The sequence below is a fragment of the Mastacembelus armatus genome, chromosome 19 (genome assembly GCF_900324485.2).
Source record: "Mastacembelus armatus chromosome 19, fMasArm1.2, whole genome shotgun sequence".
NCBI lineage: Eukaryota > Metazoa > Chordata > Actinopteri > Synbranchiformes > Mastacembelidae > Mastacembelus > Mastacembelus armatus.
The window spans coordinates 17,847,878-17,871,579 of record NC_046651.1 but is presented as its reverse complement, the minus strand read 5'-3'; the positions used below and the strand labels follow the sequence as shown (position 1 = coordinate 17,871,579).

General features: G+C 43.0%; 2 protein-coding genes across 2 annotated transcripts; one reads left to right on the top strand and one right to left on the bottom strand.

Annotated features, from left to right (window-relative positions):
- The first annotated feature begins 143 nt into the window (after nucleotides 1-143).
- On the top strand, nucleotides 144-12,398 carry LOC113135239 (inhibitor of nuclear factor kappa-B kinase subunit alpha-like). The gene is made up of 22 exons (XM_026315085.1): nucleotides 144-277; nucleotides 976-1,094; nucleotides 1,177-1,271; nucleotides 2,554-2,671; nucleotides 2,924-2,993; nucleotides 3,086-3,174; nucleotides 3,273-3,362; nucleotides 3,459-3,583; nucleotides 3,787-3,894; nucleotides 5,384-5,519; nucleotides 6,188-6,382; nucleotides 7,076-7,178; nucleotides 7,284-7,407; nucleotides 8,241-8,392; nucleotides 8,522-8,583; nucleotides 8,681-8,790; nucleotides 9,069-9,118; nucleotides 9,230-9,335; nucleotides 9,472-9,619; nucleotides 9,735-9,871; nucleotides 10,540-10,639; nucleotides 11,245-12,398. Exons 2-22 carry the CDS (start codon nucleotides 990-992, stop codon nucleotides 11,308-11,310), a joined length of 2,289 nt encoding a protein of 762 aa, XP_026170870.1. The 5' UTR covers nucleotides 144-277; nucleotides 976-989; the 3' UTR covers nucleotides 11,311-12,398.
- A 2,723-nt stretch (nucleotides 12,399-15,121) lies between these two features.
- Nucleotides 15,122-23,671, bottom strand: LOC113135238 (zinc metalloproteinase-disintegrin-like 2d). Its single transcript, XM_026315084.2, has 23 exons — nucleotides 23,563-23,671; nucleotides 23,143-23,249; nucleotides 22,797-22,870; nucleotides 22,618-22,693; nucleotides 22,454-22,530; nucleotides 22,112-22,316; nucleotides 21,870-21,935; nucleotides 21,725-21,787; nucleotides 21,460-21,629; nucleotides 21,293-21,374; nucleotides 21,069-21,208; nucleotides 20,764-20,950; nucleotides 20,366-20,455; nucleotides 19,414-19,612; nucleotides 19,077-19,179; nucleotides 18,805-18,970; nucleotides 18,648-18,728; nucleotides 18,475-18,559; nucleotides 17,713-17,833; nucleotides 17,469-17,628; nucleotides 17,352-17,384; nucleotides 17,050-17,100; nucleotides 15,122-16,540 (listed from the first exon to the last, which is right to left on the bottom strand). Exons 1-23 carry the CDS (start codon nucleotides 23,597-23,599, stop codon nucleotides 16,418-16,420), a joined length of 2,496 nt encoding a protein of 831 aa, XP_026170869.1. The 5' UTR covers nucleotides 23,600-23,671; the 3' UTR covers nucleotides 15,122-16,417.
- Nucleotides 23,672-23,702: the final 31 nt, after the last annotated feature.

Below are 23,702 nucleotides of genomic sequence, written 5' to 3'. Positions count from 1 at the left end.
AGATGATGGATGGATGGATCAATACAACAACATGAAGCCACTGTACCTCAGCTGCACAGTGTTTTAGTGTTAATGTACCTGCGGTCCCTTAGGGGGCGCTAATGCGCCTAAAAGCTGCTGGACACTCAAATACAGAACCGAAGAAGAAGAAGCGCGTTGTGTTTCTGGTGACGTCACGAAGGAAAGTACACTCTTTCTGCTGCATTGACCCGAAAAACAACCAGCCAGCGCTTATTTCTACCGACAGCGGCTCATGACACGCTCATAGAAACACAAGGTGAGTCCGAAAAACCCATTTAAACTGCACTTCATCTCAGAAACATTCACTTAACTGGCGTCGAAGCCGTGATTTCCTTACACGAATGGCTCCGGCTATTTCCTGGAAAGCACTGGGCTACGGCTAAGCTGTAGCTGTCGCTTTGGCTAGCTAACAAATATCCATTAAACATTAACAACTGTTCGTTTTACATGTTTAATTTTCATACCTGCTGTCGTTAGTGAAGTATGTTATGTGTAGAAATAGACAGGCTGCTACCACGACACGAAACGTCAGTTTGACAACGCTATCGTGCTGACATCGAAAGTGTTTTGACAAAACTGGCGTTAGTCTGGTCCCTGAGTTTTAAGCTGTTTTTAAGGTGAAAGGAATTTTAAAAACAGAGTCCTTATAAATAAATATTGTTCTGTTTTTGGTGCTTTCAGGTGGCTACGAGGTATTTTTTATATTTTGATCCAGCCTGCGTTAAAACTAGGGCTGTAGTTTATGATTATTTTCCCGATACGTCGATTAATCGTTTTGTCTAAAATGCCTTGCTAACAGTGAAAACGCCTGTAACTCTTACAGGTTGTTGTTTTATCGGACACCCAGTTTACAGCCATTGACGCCTCAGACTGGAGAAGCTCTAAACAGAAAAGACTAAAGCGATTAATCGATTATCAGAAGAGTTGATGGTTAATTTGTCTTGGTTGTTGCAGCTGTGGGCACAACGATGGAGAAACCTCCCTTCAGGCAGAGCCAGAACTACGGAGACTGGGAGCTGAAAGAGAGGCTGGGTATGGGCGGCTTTGCCCATGTTTACCTCTTACAGCATCATGTGAGTGTTGAGCCGTGCAATGTTTTTGGGCTGCCTTTGTGTTTTCACTAATTAATGGGAATGTCTGTTGTTTGTTTTGTAGGAAACAAATGAAAAAATAGCTGTGAAAATGTGCCGCCTGGAGCTCACACCAAGGAATAAAGGCAGATGGAGCAGAGAAATCCAAATCATGAAAAAGTTTGTACTTATTTATTTCTGTTTTCTTCCAGTAGGGTTAGTTCCTCCATGTAGTCCATTGTTTTAAGGACTTTACAGTAATAATTAAACACCTACACGTAGGGCTTTTGAATTTTAGGTTGCATTGCAATAAGATTAAGGTCGTGGAGCAGCAGCAGCTCACACAAGAAAATGTTGACAACTCGAGTGTCTGTGTTAACGATGAAAACACCCAGACAAACACAGCCCAGGGCTCATGTTGAGACCAAGGGTCAGAGGACTTTAGTAGTGTGGAGATATTTCAGATATTTAAAGTCTGACAAGAATCAGTAAAACAGAGTACATGTGTGTAAATAACAGGGACTCAAGTAGAACGGGGAGGTTACAGGGAGTAGAGGTGAAGAAGGTGGAGGATTTTAAGTACATAGGGTCAACAGTCCAGAGCAATGGGGAGAGAGTGTGGAAAAGAAGTGAAAAGACGTGTGCAAGCAGGTTGGAACGGGTGGAGGAAAGTGTCAGGTGTGATGTGTGACAAAAGAGTGTCAGCAAGAATGAAAGGAAAGGTGGACAAGACAGTGGTGAGACCAGCAATGTTGTCTGGTTTAGAGACAGTGGCACTGAGACAAAGACAGGAGGCAGAGCTGGAGGTAGCAGAGCTGAAGATGTTGAGGTTCTCTCTGGGAGTGACGAGGATGGATAGGATCAGGAATGAGGACATCAGAGGGACAGCTCATGTTAGATGTTTTGGAGAAAAAGCCAGGGAAGCCAGATTGAGATGGTTTGGACATGTTCAGAGGAGGGACAGTGAATACATTGGTAAAAGGATGCTGAGGTTAGAGCTGCCAGGAAGGAGGCCTAGAGGAAGACCAAAGAGGAGGTTCTTGGATGTAGTAAAGGAGGACATGAGGATAGTTGGGTGTGGGTGAGGAGGATACAGAGGATAGGGTTAAATGGAGGCAGATGATTCGCTGTGGAGACCCCTGAAGGGAGCAGCCCAGAGGAGAAGAAGAAGAAGAAGTCATAGTGCTGTCCTCTAAAGCACGTAAAATGCAAGACCTTACAGTCCCAGACCCATGCAAGTGTTGGTGGTCCCTTAAAAGACGAGTGACACGTGTTGCACAACAGATCTAGTTTATTTATTTGGAAGGGACCAAAGAATTTCGTTTCTGCTCACTTGTAAAACGAGAAAGCTTTAACATTTTAGCTGTAGATTCAAGATATCTGAATTATAATTTTATTTATTATTTATATATTTTTTACTCAAATATAATGTGCAGCTTGTTGTTCCTTTTCTGACACTCAGATTGAATCACATCAACGTTGTGACGGCCCGGGATGTCCCAGAGGAGATTAACTATATATCCTTAAATGATCTTCCACTGCTGGCCATGGAGTATTGCTCCAGGGGTGACCTGAGAAAGGTGAGGGGACTCATGGGAAGGGTGCTGCTTTGGAGAACAATGAGGCAGCTGACTTTAAAAATGCAGTTTAGACATGAAGCAACAAGTGTGTCCACATTAGTATTTTCAGGTTGTTTTCCTTAAGGTCTGTCCACCATCAAACTAAATCCAATATGAGAGACTTTTGTTTCAAACTGTAGTAATTAGGCCTGTCAGTTCATCTCATGACATATTTACTGCAGGTGTGAGAGAGTTGCTTTTTCTGGGTTACAGGTGCTGAGCAAACCTGAAAACTGCTGTGGTTTGAAAGAGAGTGAAGTGCTTTCATTGCTCAATGACGTTGGTAGGTCCAGTGTTTGTTTTGGGTTTTTTTTTGTCCTGTATGTTTTTCATCCATTTGGTTTCATGTAGTGAAACCACTGATTTCTGTTGTAGGATCTGGAATCCAGTATCTCCATGAAAACAAGATTATACACAGAGACCTTAAACCTGAAAACATTGTGCTACAAGACATCAATGGAAAAGTAAACTACATTTTGGTTTTGTGCCTAATCTGTTTGACTGTACATCCTGAAGAAACTCTGATATTTACTGATTTACTTACTTTACTGTTCCTCTACAGCTGGTTCACAAAATCATTGACTTGGGCTATGCTAAAGACCTGGACCAGGGTAGCCTGTGTACCTCCTTCGTTGGCACGCTCCAGTACCTGGTAAGCAAATCCTCACATGCACCCAGCTCTATGCAGTCTACACTTGTTCTGGTTAGTATGCATGCCAAACAGATGTATCCTGATTTTTCTCTGCAGGCGCCAGAGCTTTTTGAGAATAAGCCATACACTGTTACTGTGGACTACTGGAGCTTTGGCACAATGATATTTGAATGCAGTTGTGGTTTCCGTCCATTCCTGCACAACCTGCAGCCTGTGCAGTGGTAGGTTGACCTGATAATCAAAAGATTAGGATGTAAATCATGTGATTTGCCAGGTAGTTGTCATTTGTTAGAGCTATTAAACCCTATTTAAGACTTTAGTTAGCTCGTGTTTCACGAAGATTTTCTCCAAGCATACACAATCTCAGGAAGTCTTTTGTTTACATTTTCAGCTCGTTTTCCATCCTGTCTCTTTTCACCCACAGGGCCAGCAAAGTGAGGAATAAAGGCCCAAAAGACATCATGGCTGTAGAAGAACTAAACGGAGAAGTCCGATTCTCCACACACCTCCCCTACCCCAACAATCTCAGCAGGTTAGAAAAGAGTTTAGCTAAAACGCCTTTAACCCTCTGGGGTCTGAGGGGGTTTTTGGGGCCTGGACAAATTTTGACATGTCCTGACATTTGTGCTTTTTTCAGTGTTTTTTAAACATATTAATGTATAAAGTCTGATAACACTGTAATCAGCACAAAATTGGCTACAATAATATGTGAGCAGCAAGTTTATACATTATTGTGTTTTTGAGAAAAAAGTTTATGCATGGTTAGTGAAAAACTACAATTTTTTACTCACTGAAATAAGACCATAAAACACAAACAGAACATTGGTTCACAAGACTTTGGAGACCAGCATGTTGTAGGCTAAAGTGTTTACTTCAGAGTGCTGTGAATGTCATCTTGTTCACACATTCACAGTAAACAATACACTGATTTAAATTTTCTAAGACAGTTTTTGTCCAGAAAGGCCATATGCAAGAGGGTGTGTATGAGGATGAATAGTCATGTGATTTACCTGAGAACACAAAAGACGCACTGAACGACCAGACAAAGACGCGCAGAATGAGCCTTTCAGTCAATGTAGATGGGACGGATTAGTGCAGCACAATACAACACAATGAGGAGCAAACGATCCTCATTTGAGTTAAAATCAGTGTTTTTACTCTGAGGACAAGCTAAACTGTTTATCTCTGTGTGGAATGTAAGGAGCGCCGCTTCACGTGCGTAACGCGCCATCATCCAAACGCGTCGAAAAAGTGAGTAAATTCTATGATGAAGTTTGATATTTTGTCTCATTTCTCGGGGGCGTGCACATATTTACCTGGTTCACCTGAGATTATTTACATGTGAACAGTGGACAGTGTACAAGGCGGGACCGCATTACCTGTAATGAGGTGAGACAGGAAAAAACGGACTTCTCCTTACGTTCATACGGATTAAATCAAAAGTGATGATTTGTTTTTGACTTGAATTGTTTCACTCAAAAGAAAACATTTCAAGCTTTCTAGCCATATAATTCTTATTTTTATGATCCAAGTATTCGCTGAGATTCTGGTTGTTTTATTTACGCGTCTGTGAAGAGAAATGGCAGAGACAGAAAAGTCCGAGAGCGCACCCTGTCGGCTTTCTTTATTTAAAAAAAGCACAACGTTTTGTTGTTATTATGATGGTATACCACTAAAACTAGACCCTTTACAGATTTGAATGATATGCTTCTTTTATCTGTACGATCAGAATTGACGGAGTAATTTAAGTTTGTTTCGGCCTTATCAGGAAAAGATGCGTCAAAACGCGCCGGCGCGTGCGTCGACCCCAGAGGGTTAACTAAAGATTTAATGGCTGATTTACATATATTAGCACTGCTAATAGTATTTATGGTGGATCAGTTATATTTTCGTCCCCCATTGATGTTTCTTTAAAGTTTTGTGGTTTTTAAGTTGTGTTATAGTAATTCAAATAAAACACACAACCTCTGGACAGTGCTGGTTTCTCTCCTTGTCCACACATTTCAATTTGTGTTGCATAGGACGCTGTTGGAGCCGATGGAGGGCCTGCTTCAGCTCATGTTGAAGTGGGATCCTGTCCAGAGAGGAGGCAAAGTCAACCTCGAAACCAAGAAACCAATGTGCTTTGAATTCCTGGAGCAGATACTGAGTATGAAGGTGAGTTTTAGCCCAAAACGCAGCACTTTGATCAGAGCTTTGGCCCCGCTGTATGTCAGCAGTTAGCCCTGACATGTACCTGAGTAGTATTTAGCACTTAATCACTGAAGAGAAATCCAGTTCAATCCTAATACCTGATTCAGTATCAATCTGAAAGCGGTTTTTGTTCTTCTTTCTGGCTAAGTGGCCTGGGAATCCCTTAAACGACCTGAGTGTTGGGTTTTCTGAGGAGAACTGAAAACACAATTTTGAATTGGGATGTGTGTGTGTGGCTGGGTGCATGTTGCTTTCTTTCATTGTTTACATCAGGAGTGAGCAACCTATGTTCCTCGAGGGCCACTGCCTTTTTATTTTCCACCTAATCCTTCCCTGCCAACTGCTGAGTACCTGGTTCAGGTGTGTTCAGCCAATCAGATCACACATTAGGTGGATCTAACATACAGTGTGTTTTGTTTACACTAAACCAAAATAAAGAGTCAAAAGTTTGGGTTGGGTCCTACATAAACTGAATAAAGGTTCGTTTGTGTTCTGGACTAAAATATGACAAAATGAGGGAGTGAAGCATTTTTAAACATGATTAAAACGATAAAGTGATTTAAAAATAAAAGTCTGACAAAGTGTGTTACTGAAATGTGCGTAAACTGTGCCCTCTGGTAACTTTCCTTCAGGTCGTCCACATCCTGAACATGACCACAGCTCAGGTCCACTCTTTCCAGCTGACTGCGGACGAGAGTCTCCACAGTCTGCAGAATCGCATCGAGGCTGAGACCAAGATTGAAGTGGTAAACCAGGAACTGCTGCAGGAGACGGGGGTCTCGCTGGACCCCAGGAAGCCCGCTGCACAGTGTGTCCTCGATGGAGTAGTGAGTCCTGATTTACTTCTGAACCCCATAAAAATTTAGGTCATATCTGATTCAGCTTCATTGATATTCAATATCAACACAATAAAGTTCAGTTTAGCATCTAATCAGATACAAACAGTAGCAAAATAACATAAAAATGCTAATGTACAGACGTGTGATATAGGCAGCGATGAGACTGAAAATATGCTACTGTGATATAAATATATGACCCTAATAAACAGTATTTACAGTAGAATGGGCTGTCATATAGAGTATAAATGAATTAAGTATTAAACCTGATAAAGAAAAACATGGACTCAAAATTCAGATATACTCGTGATAAGTTATTGATGAACTGTTGGATTAAAACCTCCGTCGAGGTGTGTGTCTTGGTAGCTGGAGCGTTAAAGATGCAGACTGTTTTGTCACCAGCTCAAGTCAAGGCCTCATTACGTTTTTATGATTTCCCCTGCCTTCACCACTCATGTCCTGGCAGCTCTTTACTGTCAATAATCGCAAAAACTCTTCTATGTCTGTCTCCCACTGGAGCCTTCACAGAGACTCTGAAATAGCCGTGCAAAACACAAGAGCTACAGAAAGTCAGTGTCTTTCTTCCTCAATGCATGTGTGTTTAGGGACTTGGAATGAGCCAGTAATGAGCTCCAGGAACAGTATTTCTGTATAAATGTTTTCTTTTTCTTCCTCCCTGTGTAGAGAGGGTGGGATAGTTACATCGTCTACCTGTTCGACAAGAGCATCACCAAGTATTCCGGTCCCTTCAGTGCTAGACAGCTGCCTGACAAAGTCAACACTATTGGTGAGTTTATCCGAAGTTTAGTTGCGTTAATGTGATTATAACAGACCACACTTCCGTAAAACAGATGGGGTTTTACACTCCTCTGTTCTGATTTTAACTCTGCAGTGCAAGAACCCAAGATCCAGCTGCCCCTGGTTGTGTTGAAGAAGGTGTGGGGTGAAGCAGTGAGCTACATCTGTGGCCTGAAGGAGGATTACAGTAGACTCTTCCAGGGACAGAGGGCTGCTATGTGAGTCACATAACGTGATGTGTACTTATTTAATCGCAAATCATGAAGTTTAAAGTTTAGTTTTTCTGGTAATTTGTATAAACACCTTGTTTACAGCAACAAAAATGTTTATAATTGAGATTTTGTTGTCAGGAATTTTAGTCCATTTATTAAAATTTCAGTTCCAAGTCCCTGAACACCAGAATCTGCAAATTCTTATATTTACCTGAATGTGTGTCTGGCTCATTAAAATGCAGGTGTACACTCTATCCAGCTGCTGAAAGCTCTGGTTAAAAACTGTCACAAATGAAAGTTTAACTTGAAGAACATGACTGAAATCGATGTGAAGCAGTCAGCTGATGGCCAGGACAAAATGAGAAGCTGCTAGATGAATGTTGTGTTCACTGCTCTTTAAAAAAGGCAGAAAGATGTGGAATGAATTATATTTGTCATAGACTAGAAAATATTTATCCAAACTTCAGTGTCTGAACAGTCTGTCGATCCTAATGACATTAAAGACGGATTTGATCGGCTTTACTGTACCTGATAGGAGCCATTAATGAAATGTGGCCAGAACGTCCTGATGTTAACATCCAACCTCGGGACATTTCCAAATGTCTTTGTCAATATAATCAGGAGGACCATCTGGGGCTGGACCGAGCTTTCTGTTCGCCTGTCCTCATTTTGAATGGCTGCAGTGTTTCTCCTCACACTGTGGCTCTTGTTCCCTGCTAACTGCCTCTGAATGCACAGTCAGCTCTGACACAGAACACATGATGTGATGGTGTTCGATGCTGCGAAGTTTATTTTGCTGACTTGCTGATATTAAACGGTGATCTGTGCTCGTCTTCCAGGTTGAGTCTCCTGCGCTACAACACCAACCTGACCAGGTGTAAGAACAGCATGTTTGGCTTCTCTCAGCAGCTGAAGGCCAAGCTGGACTTCTTCAAGAGCAGCATCCAGTACGACCTGGAGAAATACAGCGATCAGATGCACTATGGCATATGTGAGTGTTTCCTGGCAGCTGTCTTGCTTTGATACTTGACCTTGGATTAGAGAATATTTATACATGGGAATGTTATCATCACAAAGGGGAGGATGTTTACTGTAATGAGTCGTGTGTGTTTGTCCAAAGCCTCTGAAAAGATGCTGAAAGCCTGGCAGGAAAACGAGGAAAGAGCTGCTGCTTTTGCACAGGTAACACATGTTTCCAAAACAAAACACGCACGTTAAAATACACACAAAAAAATCCTTATTGTGGCAGCTCTTGTTTGATTCCTGCTCTGTCCTGCAGGTGGCAGAGGTGAGCCATCTGGATGATGAGATTATGGCTTTGCACTCAGAGATAGTGGAGCTTCAGAGGAGTCCGTACGCCCGACGCCAAGGAGACAAGATGGAGCAGCTGTGAGTGTTAATGGACTAAACTGATGAGAAACACACAGTCCTCATGCACTGCAAAATGCAATCTACACAAGGAGAACACAGAATGGTCTGATGGGAACCCCCTGGGTAACCTGGGGTTTCCTGAGGCATTTAGAAAACACAGGATGGCTCTGTCATCTGATGTTTTAAATATAAAACATGCTGCCAGATAAACAGCTGTTGAGTTGTGACATGTTGTAGCAGGATTTTGTAATTCAGTCTTTTAATTATTTAAACATGAAAAAATCATTTTATTGCAGAGAAGAAAAAGCGATCGAGCTCTACAAGCAACTGAAGATGAGATGCAAAAGTAAGAAAAGTTTGAAATCATCTTCATGTTGTTAAGGTATCACAGAAATCTAAAGAGAAATCGTGTTATGACTGAAATGTGTGTTCAGTAGTTTGTCTGTGTTTCCTTCAGCACCTGAGCCAGATGGGAGCAGTGACAGCTCTGAGATGGTGAAGGCCATCATTCAGACGGTCCAGAACCAGGACAAAGTTCTCAAAGATCTGTACACCCACCTCAGGTAAGGGTGAAACCAGACACTCCTTATTGTGGTGCAACATCAGACCTGCTGGTTTACCTGGTTTTAAATGACATTTTGGCCTTTATTATTCTGAAATACGAGCACTGCTCTTGTCTATGTCTGCTCCTCCCAACAGTAAGATCCTGATCAGCAAACAAAAGATCATTGACTTGTTTCCACGAATTGAGAAAACACTGGAGAACATCAAGGATGCTGACAGCACAGTGATGCAGATGCAGATAAAGAGGCAGAGAGAGTTCTGGCATTTACTGAAGATCGCCTGTGTAAGTTACTGTTTATCATCAGGCACAATAATCAGAGTGATGACCTCTTGGTCTAAAACGTCTTTCGGAACGTCTGTATTGCTGCATGTATCCATATGATCTTTCTCTCCTCCAGGCTCAGAACTCATCCCGCAGCTCGATAGCAGCCAGTCCTGAGTCGTCCAACCAGCTGCAGGTTTCTCAGTGGTCACAGTCGGCACAACCCATCAGCTCCCCACACCCCCTAACGTCGCTACCTGGGCCAAATGACAGGTGATTCGCGGGACTCACTGGCTGAGAAAATATGCACCATCTTAAGTGAAACCGAATTAGACATTTAACATCATAATGACATTTCAGTGATAAAATCCCACACAGCATGATATGTCCCCTTTAAACCGGATCAGAGCAGCACATATATGAAACGTACATGAAAGTGGCTGTTTACAATGTCAAACCCGCAGAATGTTATTGGGCATTTCTGCAGTTTCTCTAGCAGCTTGTTTGGCTGCAGCTGTTTTCAGTAATTAAAAACTCCTTCAGGCAACTGTAACGTACCTGCTCAAAACCAGGCAGCAGACAGATGCAGTTTTCAGAGCCTGGCTGTGAACATGGCAGAGCATGTAGCAGCTACAGAGCCTGGTCTTTGCTGGCGAACAAACACAGAGCCGGAAGGAGAAGGACTTTTCAACTGTAGCCACAAACACAAAAACAAACCGGTGCTACAGCCAGTCGTGATTTCATCTTCATAAAACATTAAAAAATCATTACTTTGACACGTTTGTTGTTTTCTGTGTATTGTATTTTATTTGGGAACACATTGGAGTGCATTCTCTCAGAGCAGCTTCTCCTTGCTGGGAATATGCTGCAAGCTGCGTCCTTATGATGGAGATCTCGTGATGTTGGTGTCGTCTCTAACAGCCTGTGTACTTTTTCTTCAGTGACGCCGCCCCACGTCTGCTGCAGGAGAACCAGAAGTACCTCAGTCAGCTGACCAGCCTGATGCAGGAGGCTGCGGATGAACAGGCCAAGAGCATAGTGGTGAGTTACAGTGTAGTTTTAACAGCAGTGGAATATGTAGAAAGGACCTGTGATATTTTTACCAAGGAAACCAGCTGAAAAGAACAAGTTTAGATGATGATGTCAATCCTCTCAGAACTTTTGGTTTTACTACGGTCAATCTAAAGCAGCTGAACAGCAGCACAGACCGAGATGAAAATAGGTCACTTGATGAGGTCGTATGTGATTTCTTACTTAGATCACGTGTCACATGTTAGAAGGTGAACAGGAGAGAATAACAGTAATAAAACATATAGAAAAACTTACATGATGTTTCTGCGACAGCGGTGAAAGTGAGGAGTTTTTGGTCACATCAAACTCAACTGAGTGTTTCTTTCTAAATGTTTGGGAGAATTGCTGCAACTTCAAAATGAATTTGCCTCTTTGTTTTCTAGTCGTAAAAAAAACACTTCCTGCACATGAGCAGAAACAATTTCACAGAAATGTCGGACGAGACGTTCCCATGAGACATTTGTCCGAGAGATTTATCTTTCCAGAATAGCCGGGTTGTTCTGAGCTACTTGCTGCTTTTTGCTTTTTATTAAAATACTTGGTTTGTCTTAACACCGTGGTTTTCCTCTTTCAAGGACCAAGACTGGAGCTGGACGAAATATGAAACTTTAACAACAAAATTAAAAAAGCGAAATGCATAAGTCCCGTTGCGTCCCCCACCCAAGCCTGTGCTCCAGGTAACACTAAGGACGATGATCTGTTAACAGTGGAGTGGTGTCAGAGATTGTACAGTTCTACACAGCCTTGGGATTTCCTCGTAAAAACGGCTCTACTGATCTTTAAAAAAAAGAATAAGACAGAGTTCACACATGCTCAGTGGTGTCATGTCACAGTGTGGAAACTTTGATCCATGAATATTCCTGTTTTTTTTTATGAGAAAACAAGTGAAGTGGCCTCTTCACTCCTTTTTTCCTTTTGCTGCACAGTGATCATCATAATCCATAAAAACTCTTCTATCTATTCATTTCTACTCTTGTTGCGAACTTGAGCAAACTGTAGCACCAGATTTGGGGGTTTGAGGTGGATTCATCACACAGGAGAACATTCGACCCAAACATGGGAACTAGTGCGACCTCGTGACATAGGAACGGAAAACACAGGATGTGGACGGGGGTGGGAGGGGGCTCAGAAGGAAATTACAATCAAGCAAACTGCACTTTGATACTCCCATGTATCCTCTCTGTAAGGACACGAAGCGTTTCCTCGCTGCCTAAACAGTCTTTACAGTCGCAAGAAGACAGAGGCTGTTCTCATCACTCACAACCTCTCTGATTATTTTTCCTCCTCACATTCTGTGGGTCAGGTTCTTTGTACCTGCTATGTTGATTTATGTTTTAAATAAAGTGTGATGTATCGTAGGCAGGAAGCCTGGTAGGTGCGACGGATGTGCCTGGCCATTGTGTTTATACCGTGTCTATGCTGTACGTTTGTCTGTTAAGGAATAGGTTTTGTCTTCTCATCTTGATGCTGCGTTCGTGTTACACAGAGCTGAAACGATCAGTCCATGTTTTCAAACTTTAAAAATCAGCAGGCACAGAAGCACAAAATCTCCTGTTGGTGCCAGAAACTATGGCAGAAGAGCAGCACAGTGACAGGTTTATTGAAACGATTAGATCATTACACAATCAATGGATAAATCATCAGATAATCAATTGTTTTCACTGTAGGTTCTGGGAAATTATTATTTTTTAACTACTTCCTGGTGTTTTTCAAGCCAAATAACTTATTGCTTAATGTCTAAAAATTATAAAATTAATTAATCAATGGAAAATAATCATTTGTTTCAGCACTTTAAAGAATGTGATTGTGAGTTTCATATTTCATGTTACATTATTTATATATTTAATCTGTTTCAATTGTAATATTTACTTTTTGTTAGTATACAAATTTTTCTACTTTTTATTCATATTTCTGAAACTTTCAGATGAAAATGCATGAAAATAGGTGGATGGAAAAGACAAATGTGAAATATGTTTATTGTTGATTTGTTTAGTGATTATTTTCTGACTTTGTCTTTTGAGAAAACAGTGAAAATTGCTGATAATTTCCCAGAGCTTAAAGTGTTTTTTTTTTGTTTTTTTTCCAATTCACAAAATAAGACAAAAGCAGCAAATTGTACATTTTCAAAACTGGAGCCACAGAATATCTGGCATTTAAAATAAATAAATAAATAAATCGCTGTTAAATCAATGTTTGTTTGTCCATGTAGTTGCTGCTGCCTAACTAATCTGGAGCTGCAGTGATTAGTTGATTTATTGGTCTATTAATTATTAAACTAACCACTGTTAGAACGTGTGTCATCTAACATTGTAGTAAAGGTTTTTTTGAATCAGGCAAAATATTTGGTGAATGTGATTGTTCCTGTTTATTTTTAGAAATCAGTTAGTAAAGACAATAACCTGCAGTTTAACTGATAATTATTTACTTGGCTAATCTTTCAGCTCTGATTATAAATGTGAGAAACTCTGCCCTAAGCCATCTTTCCCACATGACCTGAACGCAGCGTTTCACACACTGGTTTCCGATGAGCATCGCAGTTGGCGGCTCTCGCCGCTGATCCACCGTGTCGGAGCGCAGAGATGCTCAGTGGAAACCAGCAGAGAAAATGGTTGAATGTCCTGCAGCGACACTGATGAGTGTCGCCTGCACTGTCACGTGGTTAGATTATGCCATAGACAAATTAACAGTCTGAGTTGTATTTATGAAGTTAAAGTGCAATGCAGAAACATATTTTTTTGTATTTAAATAAGTTGATTTGTCACTTTTCTTTCCATCTGATAGTTTCAGCTCATCTGAATGTTTAATTTTTAAAAACTTTGTTGTATATAGATACTGATAATTCAATAAAAATGACATTGGCATGACTGACTGCTGCTTATCATTCTCATTTCAGCCAAATCTTCAGGTTCATGTGAAATATCTAGAACATCATAATGATGTCATTGTTCAACACAGTCATAACCCTGGTGTCTTTTGAAATGTAAAGTTTTACATTCTGTGCAGGTTGAGGTCATTTAACCAGTTAAAGTGTGTGATTAACGGTGAGTCACTGAGCTGCATCGATTCTCTTGTTCACTTCTTCCTTCTCATGACCCGTTTTCTTTATGGTTCAGCTGAGGACGCGCGTTCAGCCGGGCTGTGTAACCACATTTACCAGGAAGTTGGTTGCCGTGTCGGAAGCATAACGAGTCATTGCAGGTCACTTTGTCTTAACTTAGCTCATGGATCAAGTTCTCCCTCTCTAACATGGCAGAAATACTCTCATCTGGAGAACGTTAGACATGAAGAGGGCACACTCAGGCCTGTCTTGGTTGTACTTTGGTCTGTGAACAACCGGAGGCTGCATGTTTGAGTAAAGCTCGGTTCCCTTTCAAGAGGAGTTTTGTCATCACGTATCATCACCTGTAGATTGTTCCAGGGCAGCAAGTAGAGACAAAGCCTGGCTGTAAAACCAACCGCACATTTTATTAAACGCTGTTGTTTTAGCAGTGAGTCAGAGTGAATCAGACCAGCTCCCTGCTCGGGCCTCAATTCCTTCAAGCTCGAATCCCTGTCTCAACATTTTTACACCAGTGCTGCAAATCAGATGTTTCCCATTTATCATGAGATTTAAACATCTGACTTTTAAACATCTGTGGCTGTGGTGTGACAGAGGATTTATGAGCAGTGTTTCTTCTTTAGTCTTGGCAAAGCTCAGACGGCAGCTGCAGTGATGTTTTAGAAATTTTCAGTGTAAAGTCAAACATTAACTGGACTTTAAAACCTGAAAACCCGTCGATACTTTGCTCATGAAGTATTGAACGTTTGAGTTTTGACCTGTTGAATGTCAGCACATCGTTTCATCGGAGTCTGAAATAGTTGAGATATTTCAGTCGACTCCTCAGTGTTGGTTTAACCCACATGTCTAAAAATAAACACATGACGCTGTTTCCAAAGTATCTCAGATGTGGATTTCTGGCGTTTTTGTGCTGCATTTATTTTCTTACTTACTGGTAGATAAATAGTAGCAATCACTGATCAGGCTGATTCACTTCAAGTCTTTCTGTGGTTTCCCACGAGAACAGTGTGTGTGTGTGTGTGTGTGTGTGTGTGTGTGTGTGTGTGTGTGTGTGTGTGTGTGTGTGTGTGTGTGTGCGCGTGTGTGCGTGTGTGCGTGTGTGCGTGTGTGCGTGCGTGCGTGCGTGCGTGCGTGCGTGCGTGCGTGCGTGCGTGCGTGCGTGCGTGCGTGCGTGCGTGCGTGCGTGCTAAGCCCGAGCAGGAAGCCTGGATGATGGAGCTCACATTGGGAGTCTCAGTTCGGCTGCAGCTCTGACTCACTGCTGCTTCTCAGCTCATTTCCTTCAGCCTCTCACTCGACACCAATAAATACAGATTAACTGTGAACTAATGCACAGGCTGTTTGAGCAAAAGGTTATTCAAGGTAGAAAAATAAAAAAAGCAGAACAAAAGAACGGTAGTGAAAATGCAACTTTAATTATTAAGCAATTCACACAATGTAATGTTTTCTGAAGAAAACTGATAAGAATTTCTCCATCTTTTGCTTCACACCGATGATTTGTGTATTGTGCTCTGACAACATGATCATCTGATCCTACTTTAGTAATAAAGTGCACGTTATTTGTTGCAACACAAGGCTTTTCACAAGAATCCAGTCCAGTGGTGTGTGACCTTGTCTTTCAGGACAAATCGCCACTACACATTTTAACATACAACATATAAACCCCAGGACTGTTGCCCCAGAAAAACATCAGTGCAGTAAAAAAGGATCCGTCACACACGCTGCACGGGACAGCGGACAAACAGTGGAGCTGAAGCGCAGTAACACAATGTGTGCACCACTGAGCACCTTTCAAGTACAGTGCAGTGAGACAGAAGACACACACACTGGCTTCGGACAAAGGGACCGACTGAAAAGTAGAAGGCAGCTGACTTTGTTGTCATGTCTGAGAGCTTCCTTTTCTAAACACATGAAGTGACAACACTGAGTCTGTTTTCCATCCACCAGCTTTTATGCACAAAAACACCCCTTGAAATATCTTTATCAGAAACAGCCTTGGCAAATAACGAATGATCCAAATGAAGCAAATCTGTGTGAACAAAGAGGAGATTGTAACTTCCCTTCAGTTAATACATGAAATGTTGACGTTTGACCAACACAAGGTACAGACTTAATGGTGGATGAAAACGTGCAATAATTTCTGGGTTGTTTTTTTTTTTTGGCCAATTTTCTTAAAATCTACTTAAACTTCTACTGGTTTTATATTGTCATTAAAACCCACTTGATGGGATTTTAAATGACGTTTTCAGAACACAATCTGGAAGTTCAGGTTTCACTTGGACTCTGTCTCCCTCCAGTAATTTTCATACAGTCCCTTTCACAAACATTAAATAAATATTTCCAAAGTACATTTCCATGTGAGTGCTGACAACTTAATGTTACACAAAGTTAGCAGAAAGAACCTTTTAAAAACACACAATGACCAATACAGCAGCAGTTAATTCCCAGTTTTCCCACTTAAAAATAACTTCCACAGCAGCCGTGAAGCTGCTGGTCTCGTACCTTCAGACACATCGTCTGTCGGTGAAGCCTCTGTCTTTTCTAAAAGCTTTGAAAAGGAGACTTGTCCAAACTGTTTGGCCTTTGTGACTCAGCCCTGTGATCCCAGAAACACTCACTCTCTTTGTGTCTGCACAGCTACACGCTCACGTCTTCTGCTTTGGTTAAACTTGAAGCCTTTAATGAGAGTTTCATGTGAGTCTGTGGATCTGTGGCTTCCCGGGGGGCAGCGGAGGAGCACCGGGCTTCATTCTGGCTCCTGCAGGAGAACTGGGCTTCACTGGAGGTACCGGAGGAGGGCTTGGTTTAATGGCCTTAAACAGAAAAGCAAAATAAAAGGTGAATTTAAGGCAGAATAGTAAATGTTGATAAACTTGAAGGCTGGAGTTTATTTGGTTAAAAAAAAAAAAAAAAAAGTTGCAGCAGAACCCAGGACAGAAATTCGGCCGCGACTGTAAGATAAGACTTTAATGATCCCCAGAGAGGGAACAGTCGGAAGAGGCAGAAGATAGACAATGATTTAAAACACATGAACATGGGGAGTCCTGTGGGTTTAGGGCCTGAAACAGCCTTGTAACAATCAGAGAGAGGTGGCTTGTGCACAGCTTGTACACTGACAGATAATTAGATAATTAGCTGTTCTTCACATGAAAAACCTGATTCTTCTCAAGCAGCAAATATATTTGGCTCCATAAAACTAAAAATGATCAAACAAAATGTTCTGTTTAATGATTAATTATTGAGATATATATATTTGCTACAATTGAACTGCTGGGGGCTTTGCACCCTGTGGTCACAGACTAGTGAGAGCAGCATGACTCACCTGTGGTTTGTTCAGAGGTGGTAAAGGTTTAGATGGAGGTTGAGGTTTTGTCTGTAGTAAAGAAGGAGAAGTTGTCACTGAGACATTTGTGTTTTCATTTTAAACACGTCGGCACAAGCTCAGGGTCGGATTCAGAGTTTTCTGCTGTTTGAGGGAAACGTTTGCTGAGACCTGCAGCGAGCAGCTGTTAGAGGACAGGACTGAGCCGGTTTGTAGGAACGAAAAGATTTGGACTTTGGCTTTGACTCTGAATGCGAGCCTCAGTTTGCATTATGAGCACAATCTTTGTTTATAAATCTCACCGGCTCTGTCGGCCAGGTAGACGACACTGGTGGCTGGAAAAGAAAAAGCAGCTTGTAACATATGACGTCACGTCGGCCATGAATTTCTGGGACTAGTTTTGGCGTTTGTGTTGGTACCTGTGGAGCAGGTCTGCTGGGAGTCACCGCGATGACCACAGGAGCGCAGAATTGTGTTGCTGTTGACTCCATGAAAGTGGGCTGGCTGATCTCAAGTCTTTCTTTACCGCTTGGCTCCTGGAACATCGGGTTCAACCTGCCTGGAGCTGAATGCACTTTCCTGCGAACGCAGTGAGAACACAGTCAGCGAAAGACTGACGCTCAGAAACAGCCTGGGAACAGAGGAACCCGAGTTCAAATGTACCTTTTGGAGCCATAGTTGTCCCTGTTGTCCTTTTTCCAGCACCTGACCCCCACGGTCACTGCAGTGATCAGCAGCAGGATGGACAGAGCTGCACACACACCAGCTATTATCCCCGTCTGACCTGCAGGCAAACAGGGAGGCCACAGTGTCACGTCTGCACTTGGTAATTCAAACCAAACACGCTGGTGATTAGGGTCATCACCTCCGGACTGAACCACTGAATGAGACAGACATTCATGGGGTCCACGTTCCCATCAGCCTCAGCTGCTTGACCAAAAACACACATAATGTTTTCTGCTCTTCTATAACAGCAAACTGAACAGACTGAACATTTGATCTGTTCATTGAGAAACTAATGCAGATGCAGGCAACAACATGAAAGTCACACAGGATGTTGTGATTTAAACAGGACTAATTTGGTGTGTAATAAAAATGTAATAATGATTTAAAATCTTTCTAAATGAACTGACGGTGTTCAGTAGGTCGACCTTTGCAGAAAAGCAGAAGGAAATGTTTTGTTGTTCACTGTCAGGACTGAAAAGTGGCGAATCCATTTTCAACTTCCTAAGTGCAAATTACCCTGAAATGTTTCTGTTGTGGAAATTAGATCACTCAGGATGAATCATTCACGTTTTTTACTGGAAGAATGATTCAGCGAGCAGGTGTGACCTAGTTTTGTTTGTCCGCTCACTGACGTGTTGTGTTTAGTCGCCACACAGGCTCACAAAGCTGGAGCCTGCATCAAATCCAGGTGCTGCGTACCTTGAGGTAAATCTGCGTACTGGATGTTGCAGTGAGGTGGCGCCCAGCCGGGGTTACAGTGACACTCTCTCTTGTGGTTACACACCTAAAGACAAAATGAGTTCAGACACCGCTCGAGCACTTTGGTCCAGACCCAACTGAAAACAGCTGCATGTGATTTTCATTTCACTCACCCCGTTGTTGTTGCATTTTTTTGCACAATCCTCCGTTTTACCATAAACGGATATATCCACACATCTGTTGTCCAGGCAAACCTGCGCACAAACGTGATTCTGAGCAAAACATCCGACATAATTATTTCCCTAATGTGTCTCCTGCTGCAGGTTTTACCTTGTTTGGGCCACATTTGGTTCCTTGAGGCACCATGTCAATGTTTCTGCTCTTATCGTCCTCCACGGCCAGTTTACACTCTATACCAAGCACAGTGTAGGCTCCTAGTTTACCTGTGATGGAGTCGCCCCCGCCCCCACAAAATATAGATCCACACTTAAGATTCCTACGAAGAAACAAAAACAAACTCATTGAGAGCATGTTGACAGTTCAGCCGCATTGATGACAATTCATAAACATCAATAACCAGCTTCAGTGTTGGTCAAACGTACGCTGTAGTGCACGGGATGTAGCTGAATTTGTTCCTCCCACAGTTAGCACTTTCCTCGCCACGCTGGTTCAGCTCAAAGCACCTGTCGGGTCCCACTCTGGCCCCTGAGGAGAGAGAAGCTTCACGGTTAAAACCTCTTAATAATATGGAAGCAGATTTGTGTTTCATCTATTTTTTCTTTTTCTGGCAAAGCAGATGTCTCACACCAGTGAGTCAGTCTTTCCAGTTCACACCCAAACACCAAATCAAACAATTCTGATGAATGAGGAAGGATTTCTGTCACTCTTCATCAAACCCTGGCGATGTCAGGAAAAGCCTGGTGTAAACACTGACAGTACCGGAGCCAAACAGCCTCCAGCAGTGCTGCTCATGTGTGGGGCACTGGCCGTCGTAGCAGTAGCCCTGGACCTGGTTGTAGCACGGTTTGCCGTTCATCTCAAAGCCGTCCTCCGGACAGTCCTGCGACAGGCCGCTGCAGTATTCAGGCAGGTCACACTCACCGGCTGAACTCCTGCACACGCTTCCAGCTGCTCTGAACTGTGGGTTCAAGTACAATTCAGGTGATTTAGACCGATCAGTCAAGGTTTACATGTCGGCTAAGCACTTTCTACAAATACTGTATGTATTTATGTGCAGCTTCATGACTGCCATCCGCTCCTCCAGTCCTTCAAAGTGTCATTTCAGGAAGGATGTGGTGAGTTAAGCTTCATTCAAACAGCAGGAAGTCATTTTCTGTTTCCTGTTAATAATGAGCCACCGCTGCTGCTTTATTGTGGTTTGAACAGTGACCTTCTGTTATTTATTGTCTCTAGTTATTAGTCAGAACCAGGGTGGGACAATATAGTCGACCTTTCTGTAGCCTGAGCTCTACGGCCTCTACTGACGTTCAACCAGCTTTTTTTAACGCTGGTAGATCTTCACAACTTTGACCCAGACTCAACATTTTGTACCAACACGGTTTCGAGAGGAGGAGGGTCTACTCTGATCCTGTCTGGATCATTAGGAAATCTTGTTCAGACATTCATTTTTAATGTGTCCAGTACTTTGCTTTATGACCAAACACCTGCAAAACTAGTGACATCCCATCAGCCCCATCAGTCTGAGCTCAGCTTTGTGTTTAGGACTAGCATTGTGAGTGTTAGCGTTTAGCTTAAAGTGTCTGAGCTGCTATCTTGACTGTGCACTCTTGTTTAATCGAAGCTTAGACACGTCTGACGGAAGCTCCCACAGCAGCTGGTTCTGGCCTGGCGAAGAAACCCATGATGAGAGCTGCATTAAAGGCTAAAGTACCTGACAGTTGTCACAGCATTGTCCGTGGGCACACTGGGATCCGTCCGTCAGGCGACAAGTTGAGGCATCGCAACAACGGTTCTTGCATTCCTAGAAAACAAACGCACATTTCTTCAGCTGCGTATCCAGTTGTACCTTGAACAGGGACTTCAGTTTACAAGTTCAGTCATAACGGTTAAAGTCCAAGTCTCCCACACAAGCAACATCCCTGCCAAGAATTCTCCGTCTCTGATAAGACATGAGCACACTGGAAAAGTATTTTCACTTTAACCGTGTGAGGCCAAACTTCAGCTCTGGGTGCTCTGCCTCACCACCCCCTTCGCTTGGTATCTTCCTTCACTGGCAGATATTTTTAAACTTTCCAAGGTCTCCAAAATAAAAATCAGTGCAGGTTTTACCTCCACAGTGCCGCAGTCGCACTCCTCTCCGGGGTCCAGCAGGGCGTTGCCGCAGCGAGGGCCCGCAGCGATGGTCCTAAAAGAGCTGGGTGTATCCAAGCAGCTGGGCTGAGCCCGCTCCATGAATTCAGCGAGCTGATCCACACTGCAGCTGCTGAAAAACTCCGGGAACGCCTGAGTTGCTGTCCTGCACACGAGTCAAGAGGATTCACATACGTGAACACCTGGACAACGCATCAACCGTGGGCATTGATCTGCTGCCATACCAGCCTCAGATGATCAGGGGTCAGCTGGGAAGTCCTTACCTGAGCTTTTCTGCCATCACACAGTTCCCACTGCTGTAAGGACCACACACACAGCCTGCAGAGTCGTGGGACAAGCCAAAATTATGTCCCATCTCATGAGCAATGGTGGAGGCGAGGCCTATCGGGTTCTCATGGTGATCCTGGAGGAGAAATGTTAAATTAAACCCAGCAGAATGAGTCATAACATCCAAATATCCATCCTTTGTCTTTGGTATCAGTCATACCTGGTTGACTCCGCCTGAGTTTTTGGTACAGATGGCAAACTTATTCGCCAGTCCAACTGTGTCCCTGTCGAAGCCTTTGGCACTGTTGAAGACAAAAGTTTAACATCAGGTCAAACCGGAAGCGTCGCTGTGAAACATCTGCACACGAATTCAACACTGATGCTCACGTCACAAACTGGGCATTGTCGTGCTTCTCCCTCTGCAGAAGATCAGCCTGACGCCACGAGAGGAAATTGTCCAGAGTCTTCTCCGAATCAACTTTAACCTCAATGTAGTCTCTGTACGTCCAGATCTCCAAACCCACCAGCATGATGCGAATGTTCAGAGCGCGATACAGCTGCAGGCAGAGGAGGAGGCGTCTGTCAAGGCTGAATGAGCTGAGACATGTCAGCAATGCCAGAGTTTACAAGAGACGGAAAACACAAAGCTTACCTTGTCAACGTGATTCACTACTCCAAGAATACGGGATCTAGTTTCACTTCCATATCGTTTATACTGCAGGAAGAGAAGAGACAAACAGGATCAGATTTATTTACTGACAGAATCAAAGTTGTCAAAGAATCACAGACACATTTACCTCAGCGTTGTCCACCACAACAATCAGCTCCACGAACCTCTGAGGGCCTGCAGTGGGTTTTGTGTTCTGAAAGGACACAGATCCAGAACCAAAAGGTTATTCAGTTTCAGTGATACAACAGCAAATGATGTTTGAAAAGTGACTAAACCGAGTAACATCAGAGTAGCTGCCGATTAAGTTTTTTTTTAGGGACAGACTGATTCCTGGCTAAAATGAGATGAAACAATGTCCACATCACCTACCCATGATTTGGACCTGAAGAGCCCAGCGAGCCGAGGGCCCTGGTCCTGGTCCTGGTCCTGGTCCTGGTCGTGCAACACGGTGGTGTTGGAGCCGCGGCGGCTGCGCATCTTCAGGTCCTCCTCTCTGTAAACAGCGTGGTCGGCGTCCTCGGACCGCCCCAGAGGCTCGATGAGATAAACCTGCTGCCGAGCTCTCACAAAGCCACTGCAGACGAAAGGCCAGTAACAGAAAATAAAAGAGAAGCGTAGTAAGGACACTAATCCGTCAAAGACCCAGGAGAATCAGTTGATGATATAAAAAGCTGCATTCACACCTGCAGGCAAAGAAACAGGAGGTGTTACCTGATGCCAGAACAGATCCCCACACTGACTGAAGACTCCACCATGCCTTCGACATGACCATGATAATAGCAGTGGTCCTGGAAACAGATCAAGTCATCAGTCTGACTGATGTGTTGGTTCAGTGCTTCAGGTACGAGCGTAGCTTAAACTCAATAAGGTCTCACCTCATCTGGTGATGTTGTCACTCGTCTCCCGTCTTCTGAATAGTGTGTTTCGGTGTATCCTCTCCCGATGAGGTTCCTGTTATAGACAGACGGGGAAAAGGCGATGAGAACATTTTCTTTTCTAACATTTTAAATATTACGATGCATATCTGAAATGCTAATCAGAAATAATGGTCCACCTGTTTTTCTCTAGATGAATCGTGTGGTTCCTCCCCTCGAGGGCCACTTGGTACCGCACCGTGTCAGGATAAATCTGCAGGACATTTCATTAAGTGCAGATGTATTTAGCAGCAGAGTACTTTACTCTTAAAAATCAAAAGTAACTACACTCATACAGCAGAATCTCCAAGCAACAGACGTTATGGACATTTTCATTTTTGTCACTGCATCTAAGGTAAATTAAGTCGTTACTGTTTTTACAACATAGAACATTTGAACACTTTCTCCACTAAACGATTTGCGTGCACAAACATGACATCACTGTGGGGGTGTCACAGGTGGGTGAGGCAGGTGAGGTGTAGTCACCTGGTTCTCCTGCAGGCTCCTCTTGTGTCGCTCCTGCAGTCTCTGGGGTCTGACCACCTCATATCGCTCCACATGAGACAACATCCCAGAGCTGTGCACAAAACCAACTACACACAACACACAACGCTGCTTTTACACAAAAGACTTTTAAAAGACACTTTAATTACGACACGAAGTGCAAAGTAAAACAAACTTAGAATCACTAATTTGTGACCCGTGTATATTAATTTAACATTAGATCAGAGGATCTGGAGCCAGTTTATACCTTAGTTCAAGTCATGTGAACACATTTAAATGAAATCAGCTTTTAGACACCTCCAGATACCAAAAAAATACTTTAAATCCAGTTTTACAGTAAATAGAAAGCTCAGAAAACAATGTGCAATGTTCAAGTTACTATAGAAAAGTAGTAAAACGTACCGCATGTCAGCCACAGCGACAACATGCGCGCTCCCATCCCGATGCGTCCTGCTCGGCCGCCGCTCCGCCGTGAATCACCGGGGACTTGAACTCTTCTGTTAAGGCCCCGCCTGCCTCACATACTTACCGGAAAAGTAACC